This window comes from Notechis scutatus, chromosome 1 (genome assembly GCF_049901735.1).
Source record: "Notechis scutatus isolate UNSWTSFEM ecotype Mainland chromosome 1, rNotScu1.2, whole genome shotgun sequence".
Classification (NCBI taxonomy): domain Eukaryota; kingdom Metazoa; phylum Chordata; class Lepidosauria; order Squamata; family Elapidae; genus Notechis; species Notechis scutatus.
The window spans coordinates 242,191,372-242,206,826 of record NC_142009.1 but is presented as its reverse complement, the minus strand read 5'-3'; the positions used below and the strand labels follow the sequence as shown (position 1 = coordinate 242,206,826).

The 15,455-nt window shown below is 35.1% G+C and overlaps 1 protein-coding gene across 1 annotated transcript in view; it reads right to left on the bottom strand.

Annotated features, from left to right (window-relative positions):
- Window positions 1-537: 537 nt before the first annotated feature.
- The window catches only part of HPS5 (HPS5 biogenesis of lysosomal organelles complex 2 subunit 2), a 38,010-nt gene continuing 23,092 nt past the window's right edge, over window positions 538-15,455 (bottom strand). Inside the window, exons 15-23 of the mRNA XM_087951092.1 lie at window positions 14,787-14,858; window positions 12,866-13,506; window positions 10,984-11,104; window positions 10,563-10,718; window positions 10,049-10,168; window positions 8,979-9,092; window positions 4,578-4,684; window positions 3,135-3,411; window positions 538-1,613 (exon numbers count right to left, since the gene is read on the bottom strand). Coding sequence (XP_087807218.1) covers window positions 1,535-1,613; window positions 3,135-3,411; window positions 4,578-4,684; window positions 8,979-9,092; window positions 10,049-10,168; window positions 10,563-10,718; window positions 10,984-11,104; window positions 12,866-13,506; window positions 14,787-14,858 — 1,687 coding nt within the window. The 3' untranslated portion in view covers window positions 538-1,534. The remainder of the gene's footprint in view (window positions 1,614-3,134; window positions 3,412-4,577; window positions 4,685-8,978; window positions 9,093-10,048; window positions 10,169-10,562; window positions 10,719-10,983; window positions 11,105-12,865; window positions 13,507-14,786; window positions 14,859-15,455) is intronic.

The following is a 15,455-nucleotide window of genomic DNA, read 5'->3' as shown; positions in this document are numbered from 1 at the left end:
CAGGCTGTTTGTTGTTTGCTGCAAGGAGGCAAATTGCTGGGAGGCAGAGGCAGATTTTTTTTCTTGTTTTCCTCCCAAAAGCTATGTGTGTCTCATACTTTAGAGCGTCTTATACTCTGAAAAATATGGTATGTCCTTGAAATGCTATAGACCAGGGGTCCCCAACCACCGGTCCGTGGACCGGTACCGGTCCGCGGAACAGGTCCTACCGGGCCGCTGGCTTGCTGGGCGCCGCCATCTTTTTGATGAAAAAGTGCTTCGGTGAGCTTTTCCGGTAGAAAGCTCACCGGAAGCACGCTTTCATCAAAAAGATGGTGGCGCCAGCGCTCGTGAGCTTTTCCGGGTGAAAGCCATTTCTATCCGGAAAAGCTCACTAAACGCTAGCGCCGCCATCTTTTGATGAAAAGTGCTTCCGGTGAGGTCACGGAAGCACTTTTTCATCAAAAAGATGGCGGCGCCCAGCTGATGCTGTTACCGGGCCGCGGCGCCCAGCTGATGCCGGTACCGGGCCGCGGCGTAAAAAAGGTTGGGGATCACTGCTATAGACAATACAGATGGTGCAATTCTAATTCGATTTAACAAAATGCAAGACTAATCATTATAAATTTATGATTACTCTTTCCCTTCCCCAGCTACCAAGACCAACAAAAATTAGTATAGTAGAACATGGTCCATGCCATGGATCATACATAAGCATAATTTAGACGCTTATTCAAACCATTGTAAGTGCATACATGAAAAACACAATCAGATGCAAGGTAAGAAAGTTTCATTTATCTACCAGCAATGTCTTCAGTTTCTTGAAAATCAAAGTAAGATAGTCCCCCTTTCTACCTCTTTCAGGCATGTTTTTAGAAAAATATCGGTATTTTTTTCCTCACTCTATTCCATAGTGAATTGTACCAACTCACTAAATGCTGAAATTGGCAAGTTTTAAATACATGTAAGTGACATGAATGTCTATTTGGAATTATATATTAGTATTGCTGCTTAATTCTATTCTTTCATTTTTTAATATAACTAGTCAAGTTCCACAATATTTTTACATATGTGGAATGTTAGATACAATCATACAATGCTTAACTGAACAATGCACCATGCCAAAGATTTCAGTTTAATTCAGAAAGTACATCTTGATTTTTAATGATAATGTATTTGTAATTATATTAATTTGCAAGCTGTTTTATTAAAAAATCCAAAAATTTTGACAGAAAAGTTGTTAAATATTTCATTCTTTTTAGTATAACCAAATTTAACACTTAGTACATATATAATAAGAAGAATAAAGAATTTCATCTTCATGGCTGTCCCATTATTTGAAAAAATATTTTGCATTAAATGATTTTCCATCTTTTTGGTGATAATGTCATGCAACACAACAGTTATCATAAATAATTGGGAATATACTCTAATATTGAACAGATATCTAAAAAAAACCCCAAAGCTTTATTATGTTAATTACTGCACCTTTTCTATACAGGAAGGTTTTTCTTTAAAACGATGCAATGTAAGAAAATTGTGCTTTTTATTATCTTTACAATCCAGGGTGATTTAATGCTTGTTGAGACCACAGAAATCGGTCACATCTTTCTAGCATGGACTGGATCAGGGCTCTGCCAACAGAAGTAAAGAATAAAGAAAAAAATGGTAAAGAAATAAGTTATTTTGTCAAGTTAATTGACCCAGAAATATAACATACTTGTCATAACCACAGCTACAACTTTTTATGAGCTCATAAGACCTATTATCATCTTTCATAAAATAAATAAAAATCCAAATTCCCTTTTTAAAAACTCTCAAAGAAAATGCACAAAACAAAACTATTTTAATTTTCTTCAAGAGAGATGTATTTATTTAATCTAGTTTTAAGAAACTATAGCCAGGAAAAGGAAGTTTCCATATTTTGTTTAATATCAAAGGAAGAAACTCAGTATTACATCAAATACAGTAGAGTATCTTGGAAGTCTTTACAAAGTATGGGCATTGGATTTGAGAATTTTTATAGTGAGTCATCAGACGCGGTCTATAATTATTACAATTATTATTACAATTATAATAGTAATAGTTAAATATAACATAACCTTTAAAAATGATATATCAGTCAAAATCTTTCAAGACCGATGGAGGAGCTGCTACCTATTACACCAGGGGTCCCCAACCACCGGTCCGCGGACCACCGGGCCGCTGGCTTGCTGGTGCCACCATCTTTTTCATGAAAAAGTGCTTCCGGTGAGAGCTTTTCCGGGTGAAAGCTCACCGGAAGCACATTTTCATCAAAAAGATGGCGGCGCCAGCGCTTCGTGAGCTTTTCCGGGTAGAAAGCCATTTCTACCCAGAAAAGCTCACGAGCTAGCGCCGCCATCTTTTTATGAAACGCATGCTTCCGTGAGGTCACCGAAGCACTTTTTCATCAAAAAGATGGCGGCGCCCAGCTGATGCCGGACCGGCCGCGGCGCCCAGCTGATGCCGGTACCGGGCCGCGGCGTCAAAAAGGTTGGGGATCACTGTATTACACCTCTGGTGACAATACCCGTTTAAATATTAACTTTGGTCAAATATTTTTCAGAAAATTTGGGGGGGGAGGGATTATACAAAATTTCCCAAAACATAAATCATAAATTTATAAACTGTTTAAAGTTGTTGAGGGTTGAGTTATTTTGATTGGCAAATTTATTTTACTGAAGTCCTGGAAAACTTTCTTTTGATCAATGCTCTTAAAGTATAGGAAAAATTCTAATGGAAAAAAAATTGCCACAATAGAAAAAAAGCACAAAAGTAAAGAGACTTGAATTATTTAATTATGTATTGTTTATTCAAATTTGTTTTCCATTTTAAATTATTCAGTCTAATGCACTATTTTTGCATTTTTGGATAGAAATGTTGAATATGAAAATGTAATAGTTGTATATTTTTTTAAAAAGAAAAATGTTCATGCAACCAAGTTTTGCTTTTGTATTTTATTATTATTTCATGTTGATATTCTATTTGTCAGGAAAAAATCGTAGTATCAAAACCACTGAAATCATAGTATTTAAGAAAATTGATTGTGAAGCACTGTAACTCTGTTCACATTTCTAAATCGTAATATAGCATTCTGGATACAGTCTGTAAGAAGCAATTTTCATAACACTTACCTTTGCCGTTTTTCAGCAATTCTTAGTATCTCACAAATCTTGGCAAATCTTTCTGATAATTCAGCTACCAAATCACATTCCTGTAACATCTGCAAAGAGTGATCTGGACCAATTATTCTGGCTGCAAGGAGTGCAACATTTTCAACAGTAACAGAATTTGACCATTCAGGAGTACCATTAGTAACAGCTATATCCCTTTGTGAAACATGGATGTTGTGATGACTCTTCACGAGGCAAAGAAGGAACTTCCATTCTTCTATTGTCTTTGGAACGGTTCCTAAATACAGATTTGATTTATGGAAAAAGTTATTTACAGCAAATCACTTTGATTTTACTTGATATGCAGCAAATACCTTAGTACAGCAATGCATTTCTTTCGCTACATCTGATCTAGATAGTAGTCAATGGATTTATAAAGTTCAACACACATCAGTGGAAGATACAAAGCTATACTAGCAACATGTTATCCTATACATCTTATCCAATGTATAGGATAAGATGGAATATGTTCAATTTCATTTTGCATTTATTCAAATGAATAAATTCAAACCATAGTGATTGCTTTTACTTGTTGAAAATTGGAAAATGAGATTAAAATGAATTTGTTCACAATTTCCAAGTAACATGGAAGTTATGCAAGTAGTCTTTGACTTATTATCACAATTAAGCCCAACATTTCTGTTGTTAAGTGAGTTTTGTCCTCATTCTACAAAACCTCTTGCCACAGATGTTAAGTGAATCACTGTAGTTAGTAACATAATCTACAACCTTCTCAGGACTACCTGTATCCATAAGGGAAGATAAAAAGTCCGATTAAGAGAATAATATTTTGATATCTCTAGTGGCTATTGGTTGCTGTAGAATCCTTTCCACTAACAAAGAAAGAATTCCACAGTGAGAAGTCTGGAGATGTTTGGGCTTTTCTCAGTAATTTCAGGTCATATTAGATTGTCATGAATACATTAAATCCTACATTCTGATATTTCCTCAACTTACATCATAAACAGAATGGAATGAATGTTGACTAAATAAAAGGAGAATACTGAATGGCAGAAAGGGACATCATCACCAATTACCACTATTCAACTTCTGGAGCCAGCAGATTATCTGATTTGATTTCTATAGCTGCCCATTTCAACAAGTGCCTTTGGGCAAGTTTTTAGGAAATCCTAATACTTTGACTCTACTCTAATTATATGGATACAACAAATCCAAAACAACATTAAATATAATAGGTTTTCAAAACCCACAAAGTACTTTTTAATTACTTTATAGCTGAACTATATATTTTTTAAAACACATGTACAAAATTTATATTCTAATGTCTCCTTATATAGAATTCCAAAACAAAGAGTTTTTTGTTACATGAAATTGTTTTATTTCAAAGTTAATTAAAGAGCATGCCTTAGATACTTAATATTCATGATTGATTCTTAAACTAACCGTCTTTAGTGTTCAACAACTCCATGTCATCCAAATGAACAATTTTTATAAATACGTCTGATCTTCTATCCAACTCCAAACAGAGAGAAAGATATCCAGGCCAGAAGCTATAACAATAAAATGAAATATTAAACTTCTAAATTGACATTCTCAACTTAAATAACTAGTTGAAATAATTTATTTCTAATTTATTGAATTTATCTACGGTAATTTATGGAAATCATCGAGAACATTTACATAACGATAAAAAGATGGGTGGGACAACAATATCATCATGGGAGTTTATTACAAATTGGACAGGCAGAAGATATGGATGAAGACTGTGCCAAATGATCAAGCTTTCAAATATGCAGTATTCCATTGCAGTATTCCATTTTTACTGACATCTAGAAATCTATTCTGCCACAAAGCAGAGGTCTCAACATTTTTCAGAAGATAGAAAAAGGAATAAATGTCTGTTATCTTGAATGAAATCCTTACCAACAGACAAATTGGTTGAATAAATAATGATGATGAAAATGACCATGTTCATAATATCAAGGGGAAAAATAGAAGAGAGTCAGATTTGCATATTGGATTTCAGAAGACTGCAGTTTGATGAAATTAGAAGGTAGGTAAAATCTAGTTGCTTGAAATCTTGAAGGGGAAGTGTCCAGAAAGGATGTGTTACTAAAAGTGTAAATGAAAACAATTCCCACTAGAAAGGAAATCAGGAAAAATCTAAAGAAACAAGTATGGATACAATAATAGGCTTCTAAAACATTGTAAAGAAAAAGAGACACCTCTGGAAATGGAAGGAGGGGCATATAAGTAAAGGATAGAAACCATGGAAATTTGGTCAAAAAGACTAAATAAGAAATTGGGATGAGCCTGGGGGGAAATGGGTGCTAGCTTTTGATCTCCAAGATGGCAACTCGGGAGGCTGAGCATTGCACAAGTGCTGACTGAATCCTTTGTAAATAGGTATCATTTTAAATATTGATGATGCCGATGATCATATGTTAAGGAATGTTTTAGATCAGATGTATTTTGTAATTTCCTGAAGAGTACTATTTGAGTTTTATCCATGTTGCTGCAAATAATTTGACTGTATTTAATCTTGCAGCCTTGGAAAATTTCCTTTTTGTTTTTTTTTTTTTTTGCTGTATTGTTCATAACTCATGGCCTTCCTGAGGCAAGCTGAATGTTATAGTACAGGTGGGGTCAGGGACAGTTCCTTTAAAGAAAAAACAAAGAAGGAAATCCAAAAGAGTGAAAATCCCCCTTTTTATGTAAGGAATAAACTGACTAGCTATAACAGGAAATGACTTAAAGCATGTACACTTTATAAGTAAACTATAACTATCTTTATAAAAAGGACAGGCCGAACTAGATGCTCTCTTCCAAAAACATATTCCTATTAATTATACATTTTTGAGTGATTCAGTAGAGAAAAAATATCTCAAAGTTCATTATCGGTTTAAGAAATTGGGGTATTTGGTGTAGTCCAAATATTAGACCCAACTGAAAGAAAACAAAGGAGCTAAGAACCATTCATGTTTACATTTTTCAGGGTTGTATTTTTTACAGGTAAATTTAATTCAATTAGTCAAACTAAAGTAGCAAATTACCATATATAATTCAATAATATTCCCTTCCTTATTCTTCTATTCAGATCCATCCTGAGAAAAAGTATGTGGTCATTAAAAGTTGACACATGGTTGCACAAAATCTACTCAGCAACCATAATAATGATTTCCATATATCACCACCCACAAATGAAATTCTAGCAATGGCAATTATGGGCTGAACTAATAAACTGATTTTTAAAAATCTACCAAGAAGGATGGAGGAGAGAGGAAGAAAGACAGGTTTGTTTTAACTGATTTAATAAATTGTGATAGGTAAAGCAGACAGATAATGTATTGGAACGTTATTAAGAATACAGAATACATAGAAGCAAATTAGAATACAAATATATAGGGAGAATGGTTGTGCTCAATAATAATGCATATCATACACTGAAGCTGAAGGGAAAAATTAGGAAAAAGGACAAAACAAAAATACATATGTTATATGATTAAAATGAAGTTTTTTTCAAAAATGCTTTAAGAAAAAAAAATCACCACAAAAATCACCACAACGATGTCATCCCTAGTTGTAACTTCAAAAAAGGCAATTATGATCTTATAGATAACGATCTCTCATCCCTCGATTGGCAATCTCTATTCACTGGATGCAATACTGTTGAAGATCATTACAACATATTTTTACTTGAAGTCAAAAGAGTCATCAAACTATATGTTCCAACAACAACTCCAATAAAAAAACAAAAAGCAGATTACCCATATCAATAAGGAAACTTCAATCCAAAAAGAGATCACTCTGGCGGAAAAACAAATCTGGTCACGTTGCTAATTTCAAAAACCGATATAAAAATTTATGCCACCAGATAAAGACCGAATGCACCAATTACCACATTAAACAAGAGGAAAACCTTCTAAGCACCAATTCCACCCGTGCTTTTTACAATTTTGTAAACAACAAACTAAAAGACTCAAGGTCCATCCCTCCCTTGATAGGACCTGATGGTAAAGACTGCAGCGACGACACCATTAAAGCCAACATCTTTAACACATTCTTCGGCTCAGTGTTTGTAAACAGTAATGGATCATGCCCAATGTTTCCTAGCCGTACCACAGACAACAATAATGATCTAATACATATCGATTTTACAGTAGACAACGTTGAAAAAGCACTACGCAACCTAAAACCATCTCTATCTATTGGACCGGATGGAATATGTGCCTACTTCTTAAGAAAACTATCCGCTGCCATAGCCAAACCTCTAAGCATAATCTTTGAAAGATCTTTCAGAACCAGCTCCTTGCCCAACCTATGGTTACAAGCCACAGTCATTCCCATCTTCAAAAAGGAGACCCAAGCCTAGTTGAAAATTACAGACCAATCTCCTTATGCTGCGTCACCTGTAAAGTCATGGAATCAATTATTAACCAATCCATCATCCTCCATTTAGAGACAAACAACCTACTCTCCAATAAACAATTTGGTTTCAGAAAAAAACTATCCTGTAATCTGCAACTCTTACACTGCAAAAACATATGGACTACTCAACTCGACCAGGGCAAAGCAATAGACGCAATCTACATAGACTTCTGCAAAGCCTTTGATTCAGTGGTACACGACAAACTACTCCTAAAAATAAAATCTTATGGTATCTCTGGACAACTGAATAACTGGATAGAAGCATTCCTGTCAAACAGACAACAAATGGTCAAAATTGGGAACGCCCTATCAAATCCAGTACCTGTCAATAGTGGTGTTCCCCAAGGCAGTGTTCTAGGACCAACTCTCTTCATAATCTACATAAACGACCTTTGTGATCATATCAAGAGCAATTGCGTTCTCTTCGCTGATGATGTAAAGCTGTTCAATACCACAGACAATACTACTACCCTTCAAAAAGATCTAGACTATGTATCTGAATGGTCTAACATATGGCAACTCCAAATCTCAACAAACAAATGCTCTGTCTTACATATTGGTAAAAAAATCAGAAAATAAAATACAAACTGAATAGTCAAGATCTTGTTGATAACCCAAGCTCTGTAAAGGACCTGGGAATACTCACCTCTAATGATCTAAGTGCTAGAGCTCACTGCAACTACATAGCCAAAAAGGCATTAAGAGTTGTTAACCTAATCCTACGTTGCTTTTTCTCTGGTAATATCTCACTACTAACCAGAGCATACAAAACATTTGCTAGACCAATACTCGAATACAGTTCATCAGTCTGGAATCCTTATCACGTATGTGATATTAACACAATTGAGAAAGTCCAGAAGTATTTCACAAGAAGAGTTCTCCACTCTTCTACCCGTTATAGAATACCTTACGCCACCAGACTCGAAATTCTAAAACTAGAAAACCTCGAATTACGCCGTCTTCGGTCCGACTTAAGCATGGTATATAAAATCATACATTGCAATGTCCTACCTGTCAATGAATACTTCAGCTTTAACCATAACAACACAAGAGCACACAACAGATACAAACTCAAAGTAAACCGCACCAAACTTGATTGCAGGAAATACGACTTCAGCAATAGAGTGGTCAATGTCTGGAATACTCTACCCGACTCTTTAGTCTCTTCCCCAAACCCCAAAAACTTTAACCTTAGACTGTCTACTATTGACCTCACCCCTTTCCTAAGAGGTCTGTAGGGGCGTGCATAAGCGCACCAACGTGCCTACCGTCCCTGTCCTATTGTTTCTCTTATTCTTTTATTTTTCTTATATGTACCCATTTCATATATTCACAACTATGTATACACTTGTACTTATTATCTTGTAAACAATTGACAAATCAAATAAATAAATAAATAAATAAATAAACTATTACCCATTGCTTTGACATATATCAGTCATTTTCTCCTTCCGGACAACATCAGTCGGAAGATTAAGCAAAAGTACAATCAGTTGATTATACCCCCAAGTAAACAAATGTGAATGTGGCCTGAAAACAACAATTGAAAATTACATTAGGTTTTTTTTTTTTTTTTGGTAAAGAAGGTTCAATAAATAGTTCTAATCACAATCTACAATGACAATATATGTGTCTTTATAGTTTTAATAATCAGAAGACAGGGTGGATTACAGTGGAATAGGGACATGTTGGCTGTTTTTGAAATGCCAAGAGGAAGCTCTACCACATTTTCCTGGCTCCTGCTATCTACATCACCAAGAGGTATAAATACTATTAATATATAATATCAATACGTAATTGTGAATTTCATTGTATGTATACTGTGTATATACGTGCAATGACAACAAAGAATTCAATTCAATATTAATAGAGGAAATATTTTATACTACCATTAATCAGATAAACTACTACGAAGGGGAACAGAAAGAAGGAGCATGCTTAAGGAGAAAATAAAAAGATATTTACTGATAAACCTTGGAAAGCAAGCCTTGTTTTTAACAGCTTCTCATTACACACGATCTAGGACAAATTATAGGCAGGAAATATTCTGTTGGAACTTTTCTTTTAATTATAACTTTTAGGGAAAGTTATAATTTAGAGAAAATTATAACTTTTAGGGAACTAGTTTCAAACAGCTTTTTCTGTTTGAAGATAAAAGTGGTTTCTGATTCAGGCCATTTAGGATGTGCAGTTACTTGGACTAGCACTATAGAAAATATTTGGAATAAAATAGGGGAGCTTTTACTTCAAATAGTGGCATAGTTTAAATGCAATGGTTAAAAGCAATGGTTTATCGTACATTTATGATATTCATTTATCATTGAGGAGGAATTAAAAATGAGCAAAATATAACTTGTACATATTTTGTTTCCTAACACTAGGATTTGATTATCTAAATTGGGCCTTAGGAAAAATGTGTAGATGAAATCTAGGAAAAAAGACTTTTGGAGCTATATAGTTAATCAGAAAAGCTAATAAATTACAACCGTGGATTTCCATGAGCATCCATTGTGCTTGTTTTATGCGGGGCATCATGTGACATTGCCAAACACAGCCACTCCAATTGTAATGAATCAGGATGGAGAAGAGATCTAAGGAATGACAAACTAGAAAAAAAAATATAATTAGTCTGCTTTATACTGTCTAATTAAGCCAAACATTTTTAAAATCTGGATTCAATATAATGTATTTATATATTTAAATAGCAAAAAGAAGCAAATGTTACCACACTAAGTTTATTTAGTTTTAAGAATTCTAGAATTTATAAAAACAAAGAAAATGCATTGTATACCAGTAGTATTAGTTTAGCATATCTTTTTGAGCTGACAAAATAGCTAGATCATAAAACTAATGAATAAATTTTTTCCTATCAATTACTAATACCAACTTCATTTGACTCTCTTTCCTCAAATGTCACTAAGATGGGATTAATATTTTTATCATGTCCTTGTATCCCATCCCTTGCATCCCTTCTCCAAATTAAGGAAACATAATACATACCGTTCATCCTCAGCCTTTGATTTTATAAGGCTGTCTAAATATGCTAGAAAATGTTCAGGATTATTTTTACAAATTTGCTTGATATCTGAAGGTCCAATCAAAGGGTAGAACCGGGTCAAAGGCCTTAGAGAAGTTTCTCTGAATTTTTTATAAAGCCTACATTAAATAAGACACAGAAAATAAAATTTATTTAAAACACAATTCTTCTTAGAAGGAATAGCTTTAATAAATTTCTTGCACTAGTTACGGAAAAAATGATGAAAATAAAGTTTGCTTAAATTTAATTTACAAAAATAAGGAATATTACAAGATTTCTTCAAAAACTACACATGGCTCTTGAAAAGAATATGATTTTTTTCTGTGTAAATACCTAAGAATTACCGTAAACTATATGCATTCAAACAACTCTAATGCTTTATACCTTTCAGCATGTGCCAGCAAGACAGGAGCATCCCAAGGCCCTAAATCAACTAGCAACTTCAGTGTTTTAAACATATCTCCGTTTTCAAGGGCCATTGTCACAGGGCTAGTCAAAGTCAGTTCTGAAATCAATAATTATATGTTACTTAACAGCAACATTAGGCAAGACATTTTCATAGTACCAATCTTAAAGCAACTTTGATGAAAAGGTAAGACTTTTTGTATTTTCAAAGTACATATGTTTCATTGCAAATCCAAATTATTGTAGCTACGATAACTACCGTATTTATCGGCGTATAACACGCACAGGCGTATAACACGCATCTTCATTTTAAGAGGGAAATTTCAGTAAAAAATTTAAATTTCTAAATAAAACTTTGAAGCACCGCCCGGCCTCCGCTTGCCCTCCGCTCGCACCGCCCGGCCTCCGCCGCACCGCCCGGCCTCCGCTCGCACCGCCCGGCCTCCGCTTGCCCTCCGCTCGCACCGCCCGGCCTCCGCTCGCACCGCCCGGCCTCCGCTTGCCCTCCGCTCGCACCGCCCGGCCTCCGCTTGCCCTCTGCTCGCACCGCCCGGCCTCCGCTGGCTTCTTAACATTATATCGGCGTATAACACGCATACATCATTTGCCCCCTATTTTCAGGGGAAAAAGTGCGTGTTATACGCCCGATAAATACGGTAAATTACGGTCATACATACTCAGCTACATTCTAGGACTTCTTGAGTCCTAGTATTATTAATCGAAATGTACTGGCAACAGACAGTATTATTTGAGATGATTCCCATTCATAATGGAATTTTATTCATTCACCTCCACATCTATAAAATCTATTTTAAATTATTCCTAACCACAGTATAAAGGAACATGGTGGAACAAGGGAAAATTAATGTATTAAAAGTAGAGGTAGTCCTTGACTTACAACCACAAATGAGTCCAAACTTTCTGTTGCTAAATGAGACAGTTGTTAAATGGATTTTGCCCCATTTTATGTCTTTTCTTGCCACAGATGTTAAGGGAATCATCTAAATTAGTCACCTGGTTGTTAAATGAATTTGGCTTCCTCATTGATTTTGCTTGTCAAAAGGTCACAAAAAGTCATCACATGACCCTGGGACACTTCAGCTATCATAAATATGAAACATTTGCCAAGCAGCTGAACTTTGACCATGTGACCATGGGGATGCTGCAATCATCATAAATGTGAAAAATGGCCATAATTCACTCTTTTCAGTACCATTATAACTTTGAATGGTCATTGAACAAATGGTTGTAAGTCAAGGACTATGTACAGCATCTTCTTTGGGCTAAAGACTGTACTTGGCTCTTGAATGGTATTCCTAGATTCAAAACAAATGTGTAGGATCAGAATTAAAACTGAATTGAAATTACTTAAATAATATTTAAATAAACTAAATATAAAAAAACTTAATATGATTATATTTAACCCCTTTTAATGAGTTTCATACGGAAAAAAAGACATGAAAAAGTTTAGATGTGGGTTTCCTGCACTCACAATCATAGTGTGCATTTATATGCACTGGATAATAATAGGTTTCTCCAAATAATTCTGAATGTTATAATTCAAATCAGAAGAAATTCCAAGGCTAGTGTGGGAAACCGCCAGTCCACAGATCTAATTCGAAAGATTTTCTCAGAGGTGGTATTCAGCAGGTTCTGACTAGTTCTGGAGAACCGGTAGCAGAAATTTTGAATAGTTCGGAGAACTGGCAAATACCACCCGACTGAAGATTTTACAGGATCCTTTCCCTGTCACACTCACAGAACCGGTAGTTAAAAAAAAAAAATTAATCCCACCACTGCATTTTCTACATATTTATCTGCGAGACACAACTCTACCAACAAGACCCTGAAAATCTCTTGCCTTTCAGACCTTCCATATAGACATCCCAGACTTCAGAATGATTGTTATGACAGGTAATAATACATCTCTTCAACCTTTCTAAATCAAGGAGGAAAAAATAGTCTCTAATGAATTTAGAAGCCAGAGCACATGAACCATCGGGTAGCACACCTGGCTCATTATTTACTTGTGAACTTTCATATACATTTAATTCAAAACATAAAGTTGTCAGCTCTGTCAGATCTTTTTTAATGTTCTGTGCTATTAAAAATGGGGGATTAATCTGGTAATGCTGGTTGAAAATGGTCTCTGTCCTCAAAGACTGTTCATGTGGTACATTATCAGCATAATAATTTATAACTGAATTAGTATTTTCTTCCCAAGTTTCATCCTGTACTGTATTTGGATTTTCACTTTCACCATTTATTCCCAATACTGTGTTTACTTCTATATTTTTGGGCTCATTGTGTTTTAGCGCATTTTCTTGAAAAGTTTTGTCTTCAGCTTGAAAAGGCATTTCTTTGTTTCCCTCAGTTATCTCATTATTTAAAATAACAGTTGATTTTAATCCACAGGTTTCTTCAAGAAATGGAATCCAATCCAGCAAAATTGCCTTCAAACTTTGTGGTTGTAACAAAACAAGTGGATCCTGGAGTTTGGACCTTTAAAAAAAAAGAAAGAATATTCAACTTGTAGTTTAGTGAATACAGAAATTGTTGGCAAAGAATTCTGTTGAGCTAATACTGCAATTCTATTTCAGACTCTTCCAATGGACTATAACATTCATACAACATTTTGTTTTGTTGATCATAATTTATAATTATTCAAATAAATACAATTATGAAGCCTGCCACGTTTTTTTCATTGACATTTTACTTATATTTTAATGATTGCAGTTGCAATGATTGTTTCAGCAAAATCTGGCTACTACATGTAAAATTTCAAAGGATGAATTCTTAAAGCCTCTGTAAGATATAGAAACTTAGTTTTCCTTCTTCCTACAGCATTGAACTATCTGTGCAACTTCCATATTCTAGTCTAGCAAAATTATGAACTTCCATACTTCCTGAAACTTCCAGAAGAAATTTAACTGAAAATAATCTTAATATTCAAGCTGAATATTGAAGTTGGATTACATCAAAATTCCCTACTTCTGTACAGAAGGAAAAAAATGCTTTTTGTCAATTCCACTTTCTTCCTATAACATACCAGCCATCTGCAATCCGCTTGAACGAAGAGAATTTTGGAAAATTATCTTTCCCCCCTTTTCTTCTAGCAAACATCTCTGCTGGATTGGAATTCCTTCCATAGTAAATTGTAGTTCATCTACAGTACATGCAGAACATATGTCTGATCGCACCAGGGTTGGGATTCTACCAGTTCGCACCTATTCGCTAGAACCGGTTGTTAACATTCTAAGCAGTTCGGAGAACCGGTTGTTAGAAGAAATTACTGGCCTAATCCTGTAAGGAAGGCAGGAAGGAAACATTCTGGTGTTGCTTACAGAAACTGCCTCTCCGTTAACCCTTATTACATCCTTGGCAGGACTAGACTTCCTGTCTCAGGAACTTCTCTGGAGTTTTTTTTCCCCTCCTTTGCTGGTACTTTCTTGTGTGGAGTGACCATTCAAAGTTACAATGGCACTGAAAAAAGTGATTTATGACCATTTTTCACACTTATGACTGTTGCAGCATCCCCACAGTCATGAGAGGCCAGGCGAGGAGATGCATGCCTCAATGTGAGTGATATTGAGTTGGCCATGCCCAGCCAATAACATGACCACCAAGCCATGCCCACAGAACCAGTTGTTAAAAAATGTGAATCCCACCCCTGGATCCCACCCAATATACCCTACAAATGAGTTTATTATATTTAATCTGTCATTACTCAAAGGAATACATAGCACTACACAATACATTTTAAAAGACCTTGATTTACTTACAGAGTTTCTGTAGTTACTGCTTTGAGGTCTTTAAGGTAATCCTCTTCTGGAGACTGGCTCTGTAGCTCAATTCTTGACATTTTAATAAATAATAGGAGCATGTTAAAAAATCCTCTCTTTTGTTTCATTTCTGTACAGTTCTGTAGTATTTAGAAGATCAATCTAGTTTTGTGATTACTTCTACATTCAGTCTCATATTTCAACAGTAAAAGTACAGATTTTAAAATCTACATTTAAACATGCATTCTTAGAAGTGTTCTGAGTAGAGATTTAACTACATTTGTTATCAAATATCTATTTTGTATGCTTAATGCTCTACACTTATATTACAACGTATTTTTTTTATCCCAGTTCAATTCCCATAGTAATTTTAAATGGCATTTTAAAATGGATCAAAACAAGACCTGTTAGGCACGTATCTGCAATATGAGAAGTCTAGCAAGGTGCTCAATAGCTAACTGACATAGGAGTAGTTTCCCTGACAGATAACAGATAATCAGAGTTGGGAGGGACCTTGTAGGTCATCTAGTCCAACCTCCTGCCCAAGCAGGAGACCTTACACCATTTCTGATAGATGGGAGTCCAATCTCTTCTTGAAAGTCTCAAGTGATGGCGCTCTCACAACTTCCGCCTAATTCATTATCATACCAAAAGAAAAAGAAGTTTGGG